This window comes from Nothobranchius furzeri, chromosome 3 (assembly GCF_043380555.1).
Source record: "Nothobranchius furzeri strain GRZ-AD chromosome 3, NfurGRZ-RIMD1, whole genome shotgun sequence".
Lineage (NCBI taxonomy): Eukaryota > Metazoa > Chordata > Actinopteri > Cyprinodontiformes > Nothobranchiidae > Nothobranchius > Nothobranchius furzeri.
Window position 1 is genome coordinate 45,920,828 of NC_091743.1, and position 13,547 is coordinate 45,934,374.

The 13,547-nt window shown below is 42.7% G+C and overlaps 1 protein-coding gene across 5 annotated transcripts in view; it reads left to right on the forward strand.

Moving 5' to 3' along the window:
• Window positions 1–13,547, forward strand: part of LOC129156112 (uncharacterized) — a 31,342-nt gene that overhangs the window by 7,772 nt on the left and 10,023 nt on the right. The window contains exons 1-2 of one of the 5 annotated variants that reach the window (XM_070549218.1): window positions 4,628–8,230; window positions 8,579–8,738. The exons of the other annotated variants lie outside the window; for them this stretch is intronic. Coding sequence (XP_070405319.1) covers window positions 8,736–8,738 — 3 coding nt within the window. The 5' untranslated portion in view covers window positions 4,628–8,230; window positions 8,579–8,735. Of the gene's footprint in view, window positions 1–4,627; window positions 8,231–8,578; window positions 8,739–13,547 lie in introns of those variants that run through there. 5 annotated transcript variants of the gene reach the window in all.

The following is a 13,547-nucleotide window of genomic DNA, read 5'->3' on the forward strand; positions in this document are numbered from 1 at the left end:
TCAACACACATACCTATTATACATATTTAATCACGTAAATGTGTATTTTAGGTAAATTTGTACATACATCAATCTGATTCCATTTTACTTGTTACACTTCTGCTGCAGCAAACAAATTTCCCAGCTTTTGGGACAGTAAAACATTTCTGATTCTCAATGAGATGTTTTTACATTTGAAGTAAAAACATCTCATTGAGAACCAGAAATGTTTTATTGTCCCAAAAAGTGGGAAATATGACATTTGTAAACTTACAAAAGTTGCGGTAAGCTATATTTTTAACATTTACGTAACATCTGTGCAGCGCTGAAAGCACCAGATAGAATAATTCTGTGCCCTAACAGTAGTTTATGAAAGTTGTCAGACAAACGAGAGGCACCTGGCTGCCGCTGGGAGAACGCTCCGTGTTCTCACTACTCTGTAAACAGTCAAAAACAACGTGTCTTAAAGTTGAAAACAGAAGTTTAAGTTAAAACAGAAACACTCTGAAACTTTTCTGATGATTTTCTAAACAATGCTGTCGGGGTATTATGTTTCTGAGACGAGTCACTGTCTAAACATCACATGCATTACTATCATTACGCTGCGAGGTGTTTTGAAGCTGCCGGATGCTTAAGTACATCAAGGGCAGCGAGGAACGAGAAAGTTGTGATCAGGCTGGAGATCACACCAGATTCGCTGCTGCAGGCGTGAATCTGCGGGTCTGCAGCATCCCCTTATTAACATCAGGACTTCCCACGTAAGGAAGGTCCGCTCACCTGTTCGTCAGATCATTATTTCCTCGCCATGATCTTTTATCATCCCATCAACCTCCAGTCATCCAACTGAAACCAGTTAGTGTTCCTGATCATTCTCAGAATATGTCACGCCTGCTCTGGTGTTAAAAGTTAGTACATTTAAGTCCTAGATCATATTTGTTCCTGCTCTACTGTCATTTTGAAGGATTATTATTTATGTGTTTTTACTACATTATGAGTAGAAATGCTAATAAAAACTCCCGATTATACACACAAGTGAAACTGGAAAAATTTGAATCTGGTGCAAAGTCACATTTATTTCAGTCATTCAACTAGACAGAGAGACTATTTAAAGGCTCAGGAACCTTCTATTTGTAATTATAAATTTTAGTTGATTTGGGTTTTGTTTCATATCACACAGTGACATTTGAATAATTAAAATGCATTTTTTTATTAAAAGCTTTAGTTTACAGTAATAACCATGTCTAATGTTTGATTCTCTGTCTCAACATTTTAATTAAAAGTTTTACTTTGAGAGCACATTTTCCTGAACGATTAAAATGCGATTAATTGAGATTAATTAATTACAAAGCCTGTAATTAATTAGATTAAAATGTTTAATCAAGTCCCAGCCCTAAATTTTAGAGTTTTTCGCGAGGTAGTCTTCAAGCTTCTCCGTGTCTGCCGCTAGTTATCTTCTGCTCTCTTTGCAATGGCGGCACTGTAAACAACAGCGGCGTCCTGACCAATCACAAGCTTGCGTAATCCATCTCGTTCGACGGATGTTTAAACAAGTGGGCTCGACTCCGTACGTACTTGCGTGCCTGCCGGAGCCCTATGCAAGGATGGATAATGGCGTTGCGTGTCTCCGCACTGATGCAGACGGAGAAGCATAAATCAGGCTTTAGAGGAGAAGAAAAGTAACATTAGCAAGCTGGCTAAATTATTTTTTACTAGCATTTCAAGGTCTTGAACCAGATCTTCACTTACCTAAACATCAAACCAGTTTGTCCCAGCTGAGCTCATCAGGGCTTTAGTCTGACAGCCTGTCAGTGAAACACGGCTCCAGCCTTCTGGATGTGGACTCTGAAAAGCAAAGGAGCATTTTTACTTTTGTTTTAATTATTTTACAGCCGATTTTATCAGCTTTCCGACACTCACGCTCATACAGACAGTGAGCTTTGCTGCGTCTGACTGATGCAGAGTTAGTTTTTATATCTGCAGTGAGACAAAAAACTAACCTCACTTCACTCAGAGATTGTTCTTTAAAACTCTATTAAATCCACTGTGTTGCCGCACTTTAATGACTTTGTCACTCTGCATTTGAGCTGATATGGGACTTTATTTCCTGGATGCTAAGATTACATCACACTCACGTAGAATAAAGCCTAGTTTATGCTTCTCCGTCAGCTCCGCAAGGGACAGACACGCACGGATTGACGGAGGCGTTTTGCTCTCATACTTCTCCCTTTGCTGCAGGGGTGTTGCAAAGCAATTCTCCGCCAGGGCAACAGAGGGCGTAGCGTACAGTGACGTACTATTTCCTTGGAAATCACTTTCGCAGTCTGAAAAATGGCGAGCAACAAGAGACAGAGAAGTTTGATCGAGTTGGAACAGTGTTACCTAGATGAAGAAATGCTTATCCTGCTGAAATACTAGCGTGAACATAAAAGGAGACAGCGGCGTCGGTGGGATGTCCGTCCGCTAAACAGGCCTAGGCCGACAACAGGCGAATTTTCTGGACTTGTGCAACCTTTGAGGGACATGGATGCAGAAATGCATTTCAGGTATTTCCGTATGTCGGTTGACAGATTTGATGAGCTGGTTCGGCGATTGAAACCATTGATACATCACCAGGGGACACACAGCATACCGATCAATGTTGCCCAGAGACTGGCCGTGACTCTGCGTGTTTTGAGTTCTGGTAGCAGTCAACAGGCTGTGGCTTCCAGCTACAAAATGGCATCCAGCACAGTGTCGATGATTGTTTCTGAGGTCTGCAGCGCGTTGTGGGAAGCACTCCAACCAGATTACCTGCCATGTCCTTCAACTAACCAGTGGGCAGTCATCGCAGCAGATTTTTGGTGTCTTTGGAACTTCCCAAACTGTGTGGGGAGCCTGGATGGCAAACATGTGACCATCAAAGCCCCACCAAATGCAGGGAGTGACTACTTCAAAATTACAAGGGCACTCACTCCATTGTGCTGATGGCAACATGTGATGCCAACTATCGATTTACGATGGTGGACGTCGGTGGGTATGGACGGGAAAGTGATGGTGGTGTGTTTAAAGAAAGTGACTTTGGTTCAACACTCCTGAACAACAAGTTGAACCTGCCACCTCCTGCGTTTCTCCCTGGAACCAGGACTGAAGCACCACACGTGCTAGTTGCTGATGCTGCCTTCCACCTGCACATCAACATAATGCGACCTTTTCCAGGTATGCGACTAGCCATATGTTTCACATTTAAAATAAGTGTGTCATGTGTGTTAAGTTGTGGTTATGTTCTGTTTAATAACACTCAATGCTGCTGTTTTTATTTTCAGGACATAATTTGGACAAGGATAAGCTTATCTTCAATTACCGCCTTTCCAGAGCCCGGCGTGTCATTGAGAACAGCTTTGGGATCCTAGCAGCGCGTTGGCGAATTCTTGGGAGGGCCATCGAGTTCCACCCAGATAAAGCGGTCAAGGTTGTGAAGGCGTGTGTGGTTCTCCACAACTACCTGGCATACAGTGACAATGCGAACACACCAGAGAGCCGATACATCCCACCCACTTTTGCTGACAGCGACTCGGCAGGAGTGGCGCACCCTGGAGATTGGCGGAGAATGGTGGAGGGTGACTCCAATCTGCTACCGGTCAACACAAAGATGATGAGCAAGAGCCGCTCAAACAGGAATGCCGTTTGTGTGAGAAATGAACTGGCACAATTCTTTTTGTCACCAGCAGGAGCTGTGTCCTGGCAGGAGGAGACTGTGTCACGTGGCACACTCGCAGACTAGATGTTGTCCATCGTAATCAGTGCCTGGTGGTACTGTTCTGTTTTCTTTTTATTGCTGTTCACCAGGTCCATTTTTCTGGTGCTTTGTTAACTGATGTTTACATGATTGTACAGCTCATATGTTGTTGTGCAAGTGCTAGTTGAATTAACTACAAATTGAAGCTGAGTGAATAAAACCTTTAAAAAATCTCAACTTAAAACCTGACATTATCTCTGGGTATGAATCATTTTTTCAAGAATTTGTGTTTATCTGCTTTTTGGAGCCTAGTCAATGAGTGCGAAATAATACTGTGTGCAAACTGATGCCAAATAACTGAAAATGACAAACAAAACTGGAAAGTGGAAGAAAACAGACTTCGCTTTTAATAGAAAAGAAGCATGCAAATGAAACACTTCTAGGAATAAAAATAATAACATGCTAATAAAAAAAACTTTCAACACAAACACATTTCAATTCTCCAGAAGGTCGCAGAAGGTCGCACACACATGCTAAAAGGTTGCGCCTGGCCACCACCTGCTTATGTTCAGGGACCTTCCTCAGTAGGTCCGCTAGAACCTGCCCAAACCTGTCATATTCATCATCCTTCTGCAGTATCTCACTGAGTTCTTTCCTACGTTTGTCAATTCGGGCCATCTGTTCAGAAAAGCTGTCATCCACATGCTGCTGGCGCCGCCTCTTTTTGAGAGCAGGTCGTGGTGTGCTGGTGGACTCTAGCAACTCATTGGCTGTTTGTTGATCCGTTGAAACGGATTCTCGGGCAAGGGAGGCATGGAGAGATGGGGATGAATTTGATGAAGCTGATGAGCAGTGGCGGTTCTACATCGAATTACTCCCCGGGCGAGGCCCCCTTTGAGCGCCCCCCACCCCCAACCGCCCCCCCCCCCCACCACCACCACCACCACACCACCCCACCTGCATGAACACACGCATGTTTTCTACAAACAGGCATGTTTTATTAGAACGACTATTGAACATTCATTTTTCTAAGTTGCACATATTTACATTAATTACTATGAAGTTGTCAGAATGTAAAGCAATATACATTATATACTGTATCAAAATATATAGAATCAAATATACAAAAACAAACAATAACTAAATATTAAGAATATATGAACATAATATATAATAAATATTCTAAATAGCAAAAATATTTCACACATAACAAACTAAAGATAATCACTACAGCATTGCACTTAGAACAGAAAACACAAACTAAAATTAAAACCTAACCTTGATGCAACGTCATCAATAATGTCATCATATGAAATCTGCTCCCCTACTGAGTGATTGATACTAATCAGAGACAGGTTAGTGAGCCGCCCCTGAAACATAGGTGACCTCAGGTATGACTTGATCAAGTTTTGAAAAGCTCCTCTCAGCTTGAGCCACAGAGACTGGCAGAGCAGTCCAAAAGTTGGGGTAGATCTCCAATAGATCTCATGATCCATAATATTTTAGAATGGCCTCTGAAATTGTAATTTAAACTGACATAAAAAACTGTAGACTACCAAAAATGCCAACTTTTACAGAACAAATCATGTAAAAAAATAATCAGTGCAGCCATCTGCAATAAATAAACAGGATAGTTAGTGGTGACTGGGGAGTTTTCTTCTGCTTGTAGAGTTGTTTTATTTATTATTATGTGAACATGATCAACATGTGTTTGTTGTTGTTCAGGCAGGCCACAGGCTGCAGCGAGCATTTAACAAATCCTAGTTTGAATCAGTAAAAAACGATTCAAGGACTTTTTTCGAACCATTTGAATATTCGTTTCAATATTTCAGCCCTATTAGCTCTGTTAGCAATTAGTTGACCACATTTAACCGTTAAAATCCCAGTTAACTGGTTCAAAAAATTGAAAACATGCATCATGAGAGCTACATACCTTTATCTTTCTCCTCTTTTTTCTTTTTTTTCCCCCTGAATGGGGCAACTGGTGGTTTTAGCCTTTTTTATGTTCATCTCTTCTTTTTGGCTCCTGACTCAGTAAGTTTCCTTTAGTCAGGACTAAACTATTTGACTTTGATGGGGGGTGACCACAAAATCGTTTTGTTTTTCCTTTTTTTATTCGGCCATTTCACACAATTCAGAGAAACCTGAAAGAATGAAAGGCCTGTGTTTATGATATTATGAATGAAAAATGGAAGAACGTTAAGATGTGATTGACTTTAGCCATGTTAATACAGTTGATTCAGCCCCTGCACGCTCATTTCATTTGGGAAAGACGCAGAGGTGAATTCCCCCGCCGCACCCCTCCCCTTCCTGTTCTTCATAGACACACGGTGCACGTGAACGTTCTCAGTCAGCAGGAGCGCCTGCAGCTGCAGGGGGCGCCAACTTGCTGTTTCCAATCCAGACACTGTCATATGACAGATAATAGAAAACCTCGGTGCGGCGCAGATTTCCTTTTTTTTTTTTTTTACTCAGCGCTTGTGCGTCCCTTTTGTGTCATGAAAAAATGCCGCCCCGGGCAACTGCCCTGTCTGCCCGTGCCTAAAACCGCTACTGCTGATGAGGAATGTGATGACACAGGATCCGGTGAGGACTCATCCTGCTGTTGTTGAGAGGCAGGCAGTGAAGACCCCTGAAGTTGTGATGGGGCCTCATCCTGTGAGGATCCACATGAGGCCTGGTCCTGAGGTGGTTCAGTTGGGGCCTGTTGTTCAACAAACACAGGCATATAATTATCTCTTTATTACTTACATACACTGGTAAAAACAGAATGCAAATACACTTTTTAATAGGTTTAGGTAATCACAGTAGTATAATAAGATGGATTTGGATGACTTTGATGAAAGCTTTTAACTAGAACTGCAGCTTGTTAGCGCCATGTGTAGCTGGTAGCACAGACAAACAGGAAGTACAAACACCGCGTGCTAAAGTACTTACCTTGAAATTTGAAGATGTGGGTCTATGCTTTATGTGCGGCTCCAACCACGACAGCAAAACATAAAAAGCTGGAACCTTTTTGCCACCTGGATCGCCACTGGTGCCCCTCAAGTTTTTTTTCATTCAGACAAATTTGTCCCGCATGCTCCTCCACTTCTTCATGCATTTCTCCACATCCACTTCCAAAATACGGGCTATTTCCTTCCAGGAGTTGTAAATGACCTGGGCATCTTTATAATTCTTTAAAGATGGATTGTATAAATGTTCGTATTTCCGTACTTCCTGCGCTAGAAGACGTTCCTCGAACTGGTCCATATCTACTTCTTTCTACACACGACTCCGGCACTGTTGACAAATTTACAGGAGATTGCGTCATGACGGAAGTGATCTCAGGTTTCTGGACCAACCAATCACTAGCTTGCGTAATCCGTCTCGTTCGACGGATGTTTAAAAAAGTGGGCTCGACTCCGTAAGTACTTGCGTGCCTGCCGGAGCCCTACGCAAGGACGGATAATGGCGTTGCGTGTCTCTGCACTGACGCAGACGGAGAAGCATAAATCAGGCTTAACACACAGGCTCTCTGCTGTTACAATCAGTGGAAGGTTATCATCTGGTGTAAAAAAAAAAGGCGTTGATCAGAAATCCCAGATCACGTTTTATTCCAAGAAAATCTGCCAAATCCACATTAATCTGGGTGCTAACTTTACTAGCATACTGTGCTAGTGATAGCAAGTCAGATGCTAATGCTTTAGTGCTGCTAATGCCCGTAAATCTAAAGTAAAGTTTGTCGACATTTTAGAGTGATATGAAGCTTACCGCTCTGCTGCCGTGTCCCGTTGCTGCCACATTCAGATGGAAATGACTCCTTTTAGATAGATGAAGCCTTCAGTACTTACTAGCCTGGGAGACACGAACGAACGCGCACGCGCGCACACCAGTCTATGGCGCACACACACACACACAGAAACACTACTTTTTTTTTTTTTTTTTTTTTTTTTTTTTTTTAGCAGTTGTGTCATCAGCTTCTGGGTTTAAATACTGCCACACCACCCTTCCTTAAAACGAGGAACAGTTTTGAGCTGTGTTTGGCTAAAATAACCAGACATTCTGCATTTTTCCAATAGGACTACAAAAAATCTTAGCGAGAAGAAAAAATGGCGGATTGGCTCTGTGTTTAGCCGAGGGCCATGACCATATTTGGTAGTTATCCTGACGAAATAAATTACTGATATAATAGATAATTTGAAAAACTGAACAGGTGGACAAATATGCCCAAAACTTAATTATTAAATATCTAAATAGCAACTCCAGTGAATAATATAAGCCTTTTTGCTCACTTAGACACTTAAAATGTGAAACACACTGTGTTAATGGATAAAAAAGTGGGTTTTTAGTTTTTCATGTTATGTCTCCTTTAAATATGCAATTGTAACTCCCTGGCGCCACCTTAAAAACCTGCAGTTGGTAACAGGATATGATGTCATCAGTAAATAGGAAGTAAGTCTGTGAATTAAGGAGAAGGCGTGTGCAGCTTGGTGACCTTAGCCGGATAAATCAAGTGGCATCCACACACATCCTATGTCTTTGGTAGCATTGTGGGTATGTATAGACTTGTTTTATATGTTATTTGCATGCATAAATCATTTTCTTTCGAGTAAGTTAATTTTTTTTGTAAGTTTAATGATAAAACCGATCGTGTGCAGTTTGAGCTAGCAATCGCTAATGGAGCTAGTTAAAGGGGAACAGCAAACACATTAAAGCCATTCATTATTGCGAGACTTGTTAAAATCATAATTTGATGTATGTAATTGAGTTAAAAAGATAAGTAATTCATATGGACATTGCATGTTGACATATTTAAAAAGAAACTGGGTTAATACATTTTCATCATTATATATGTACATGGTGAATAAGTACAGTGATTATGCCTTGTACTGTTTGTTACAGTTTCACCTTTCCCTGTGTCAATAAACCTGTGAACCGGGAATCGTGTCGTCAGAGTTTTGATGTGGGGAAGGAGTTTAGCTGACTGCCCATCCCTAGCAGAGGCAGTACAGTGAAACCACACTTCCTAGCGGGCAAGATAACGTGGAAACGCTGACAGATGGTAAGGAGACCATCATCTCAAGCAACTAATGGACAATTAACACATCTAAGCAGAGATTCGCTAAGAAATTGTTCAGTCCAAGTCAGAAGAAACAACCATGTCAAAAACAAACTCGCACACTCCTTCTGTGCACTCCTGTGCATCATCTAATGGGTCTGCGGCAGCCAAGGCACAAGCACGCGCAGAAGCAGCAAAGGCTCGTCTTTCTTATGCTGAGGAGGAAATAAACCTAAAACTAGAAAAGGCTAAATTGGAAGCCTCACTGAAAATGCTAGAATATAAGAAAGAAACTGCTGCAGCCATTGCAGAGGCAGAAGCATTGGAAGCTGCAGCTGATATCAATAGTGAAAGACGTAGTTGTGACCTTGTACTAGATTGCGACCCTCTAGAAACAACTCAACGGACACAACAGTATGTTGCGGACCAAAGCAAAGTATCAGAGACAGAGCATCAGCGGCATGAAAATGTTACGCCAATAAAAACAGTCATTCCCCAGCTCACATGGAGTTCAGATCTGTAAAGAAGAAGATGTCCACGAGTCTCAACGAGTAAGATTTGAACATAGTTCTGCTACTCCAACCCAGAAACTGAGATCTCAAAATGACTATAGGGGTGCATTTTCCTCAGACTATCCCATTTCTCCTAACGCCAACTATAGCAACCCCAACCCAAATGATTTTGTGAGATATCTTGCATGCCGTGAACTTGTGTCTACAGGCTTACTTCAATTTAATGACAAGCCACAGAATTACAGAGCCTGGAAACGCTCATTTCTTTCTGCAACCAGTGGCTTAGATTTGACTGCGAGTGAAGAGATGGATCTTCTCTTAAAGTGGCTTGGTAAGGAGTCAAAAGAACAGGCAGAGCAGATCAGAGCAATTCATGTTAATCATCCAGGAGCTGGGCTGGATATGATATGGGAAAGACTCGATAGAACCTATGGCTCAACTGAGGCAATAGAGGATTCTCTCTTTAAGCGCATTGACACGTTTCCAAAGGTAGAAAACCGAGACTATGTTAAGTTAACAAAGTTGAGTGATCTTCTGATGGAGCTTCTTTCCGCTAAGAATGAAGGAGACCTACCTGGACTTCCATTCCTTGACACAGCAAGAGGTGTTAACCCAATCGTGCAGAAGCTCCCCTTTCGTCTGCAAGAAAAGTGGGCTTCAGCTGGTGCATCGTACAAACGGCGAGAGCATGTGCCATATCCGCCCTTTACCTTTTTTGTAGAGTTTGTTTGCCAGGAGGCTAACACTGCCAACGATCCAAGCTTCAACTTCATCACTCAGACAGATATCAGCCATAGGACTGAGAAGTTAGCGTGGCAGCCAAACAAGCATAGAGAAATCTCAGTTTGTAAAATGAACGTATCCTCCAGAGCTAGTTCTGATTTTAGTAAATTCTCATCAAAGCTTGATGATTGTGATAAAGTATGCCCCATTCATGGGAAACCACACCCATTACGCAAATGTCGTGCATTCAGAGAAAAATCAATTGAAGAGCGCAAGATGTTCTTGAAGGAACACAATTTGTGTTTCAGATGCTGCGCAGCATCATCGCACCTTGCTAGGGATTGTAAGGTCAAAGTGCAGTGTTCCGTGTGCAAGAGTGAAAGGCACGACACAGCTCTGCATCCGGGGCCTGCACCTTGGATAGAAGTGAAGGACCCTGCTCCAGACCATGGCGGAGAGGAAATTGAAACTCTGCCTCAATCGGACATCACCGCCAAATGCACGAAGGTTTGCGGGGAGATATGATGGACCGATCCTGTTCCAAAATATGCCTCGTGAAGGTATATCCAGCTGGGAAGAGAGAAAAAGTAGTAAAGCTGTATGCAATTTTGGATGAGCAAAGCAACAGGTCGTTAGTTCGCTCACAGTTTTTTTAAGTGTTTGGTGACAAAAGCCCAAGTGCGCCGTACATACTGAGAACATGTGCAGGAGTAAAACAATCATCAGGAAGGAGGGCAAGTGGCTATGAGGTGGAATCTCTTGATGGGACAGTCCGTATTCTATTACCCAGTCTCACAGAATGCAAGGAAATTCCCGACAATAGGGATGAGATTCCAACCCCTGATATCGCTCTTCGTCATGCACATTTAAAGTCACTGGCACACCTCATCCCAGATCTGGACCCAAATGCCCAGATCATGCTTCTCTTAGGGCGGGACGTTATCAGAGTACATAAAGTCTGCAAGCAGGTGAATGGTTCACACAACCAGCCCTATGCTCAGAAGTTAGATCTGGGGTGGGTTGTTGTGGGCAATGTGTGTCTCGGCAGTGTCCATAGGCCATCAGCAATCAGCTCCTTCTACACAAATACCACAGAGCTGCGGAGGCCATCTATCTTTAACCCGTGCCCTAATGTGTTTTGTATTAAAGAAAGGTACAGCATCACCCAGGTTGCAAACCATCTTCCAACATGTTCTGAACAATGGTCCACCTGCGATGTTGACCATCTTGGATGCAATGTGTTCAAAAGGACCAAAGAGGATAACCAAGTTGCTCCATCGATTCAGGACGCTTCATTTATGAAAATAATGAAGGATGGACTACAGAAAGACACAAATTACAGCTGGGTAGCCCCGTTACCCTTCAAGAGTCCACGTCAGCAGCTTCCTAACAACAGGCCTCAGGCACTGAAGCGTCTCAAGTCTCTCATTCACAACTTTGAGAGGAAGCCTGAAATGAGGGAACACTTCCTTGGCTTCATGGAACAGATGTTCAAAAATTGTCATGAAGAGTTGGCTCCTCCGTTGGGTGAGGAGGAAGAGCGATGGTATTTACCAACATTCGGTGTGTACCATCCCAAGAAACCAAAGAAGATCAGATTAGTTTTTGACTCCAGTGCTCGATTCAATGGTGTGTCACTCAACGATGTGCTGTTGATAGGGCCTGACCTGAACAGCACACTGCTGGGTGTATTGATTCGCTTTAGAAAGGAAGCTGTTGCATTCTCAGAAGACATAGAACAAATGTTCTACTCTTTCTTGGTCAGAGAAGAGGACAGAAACTTCTTGAGGTTTCTATGGTTCCGTGATAAAGACCTCTCCAAAGACATCGTGGACTACCGCATGACAGTCCACGTGTTTGGGAATAGCCCCTCGCCTGCAGTGGCTATTTACGGCCTGCATCAATCCGTTCAGGTCAGTGGGTTCCAGGTTGACCCTGAAGTAAAGCATTTTGTGATGCAAGACTTTTATGTAGATGATGGGTTGAAGTCTCTGCCTACAGTCGAAGCAGCTATCGACTTGTTAAAGAAGACACAGGATGTCCTCTCCAGATCTAACATGAGGTTGCATAAGATTGCAGCAAACAAGATGGAGGTCATGAGAGCCTTTCCTTCAAGAGACTGCAAGTGACCTTAAAGATCTTGACCTCGATGCAGACACAGTGCCGATGCAACGCAGTCTCGGGCTCAACTGGAACCTTCAAACAGATTGCTTTGTCTTCAGTGTCTCTCAGGAGACAAAACCTTATACCCGCCGGGGAGTCTTATCTATCATTAACAGTCTCTACGACCCTCTTGGGTTTGTAGCACCAGTTTTAATACAAGGCAAGACCATTCTACGAGAGCTCACTGCTGAGAATTGTGACTGGGATGCGCCATTACCTCGAGACAAGGAGGAAGCTTGGACCTCGTGGAGAGCTTCACTGACAGAGTTGTCAAGTCTGATGATACCCAGACTAGGACTGCAACAAACGATTATTTGGATAATCGATTAATCGGATGGGGTCTCGACACGATTAATCGATTAATCGGATTACATGGGGAAATTTTTAAAAACTGCTAGGGAAACGTTATTTCTCTCCTTCCTTCACTTTATTTAACACAACATTATTAGAAAACAGTTCAATAGCAGAAAAACAACATGCCATCACCTAAATTGCCTTATAAGGTGTATAGACAGAGACCCTAAGCTACATCTATCTGTGACCTAAAATGCTTGGTCCAAGTTAAACAGCTTAAGGGCAATTCTCATCTGTTTTGTTTGATCTCATCTGTTAATATTTATTTTAAATGTAATTAAACATAGGCTGTGAATTAATCAAAATTGATCACTATTTCCAAAACTGACTGAAAAAATACCAAATAAAACAAAAGTAAATGAATGCCATCCTCCTTGCGATGATGCCCTGGGCAACTGTCATAAAGTCACATCAAGAAATGCTGCTGATCATTCCAATGATCCCAAATAGACTCACATTAGGCCACATGAAAGCAACTGAACCCAAAAATATATTAACCAGTATATAACTGCACTCTCACACAACACGCCTGCAGCAACAGTTAGGACTCCTCCATCCCTTTTAAAAGCGTTTTTGCTTCTGAGGACATTGTGGTTGTAAAACCACATGCTAGTAGTCTGGCCCCGGTGTGATCAACCAATTTCTGCGGGAATGTGACGGCGGAACCAGGGCCAGATTAACACTTTGTTGTACCCTGGGCAACAATATTCAAGGGCTCCATCATCACGACCCAAGGATCACCATAATGTGGTCACATACAGAATATTTTACTGTAATATGCAGTAAATATACTCAATACTTGAATGCCTGACAACACGTAAGCCACCCAGAGTAACCTTTGACCCACCTCGTGTGGACTGACCAATGAGGAGAGGGTCTTAACTTGAGGCCCTCTCTTCATTGGTCAGTCTGCATGAGACTGACTCTCAACTGACGTTCAGTCGTAGGCAGCGAAGCATCTCTGTGCAGTGCAAAAGCCCGGGTGGACAGTTTGTTTAATGTAGGGTGACCATATTTCCATTTCCAAACAAGAGGACAGGGGATCTGTGCCTATGACGTC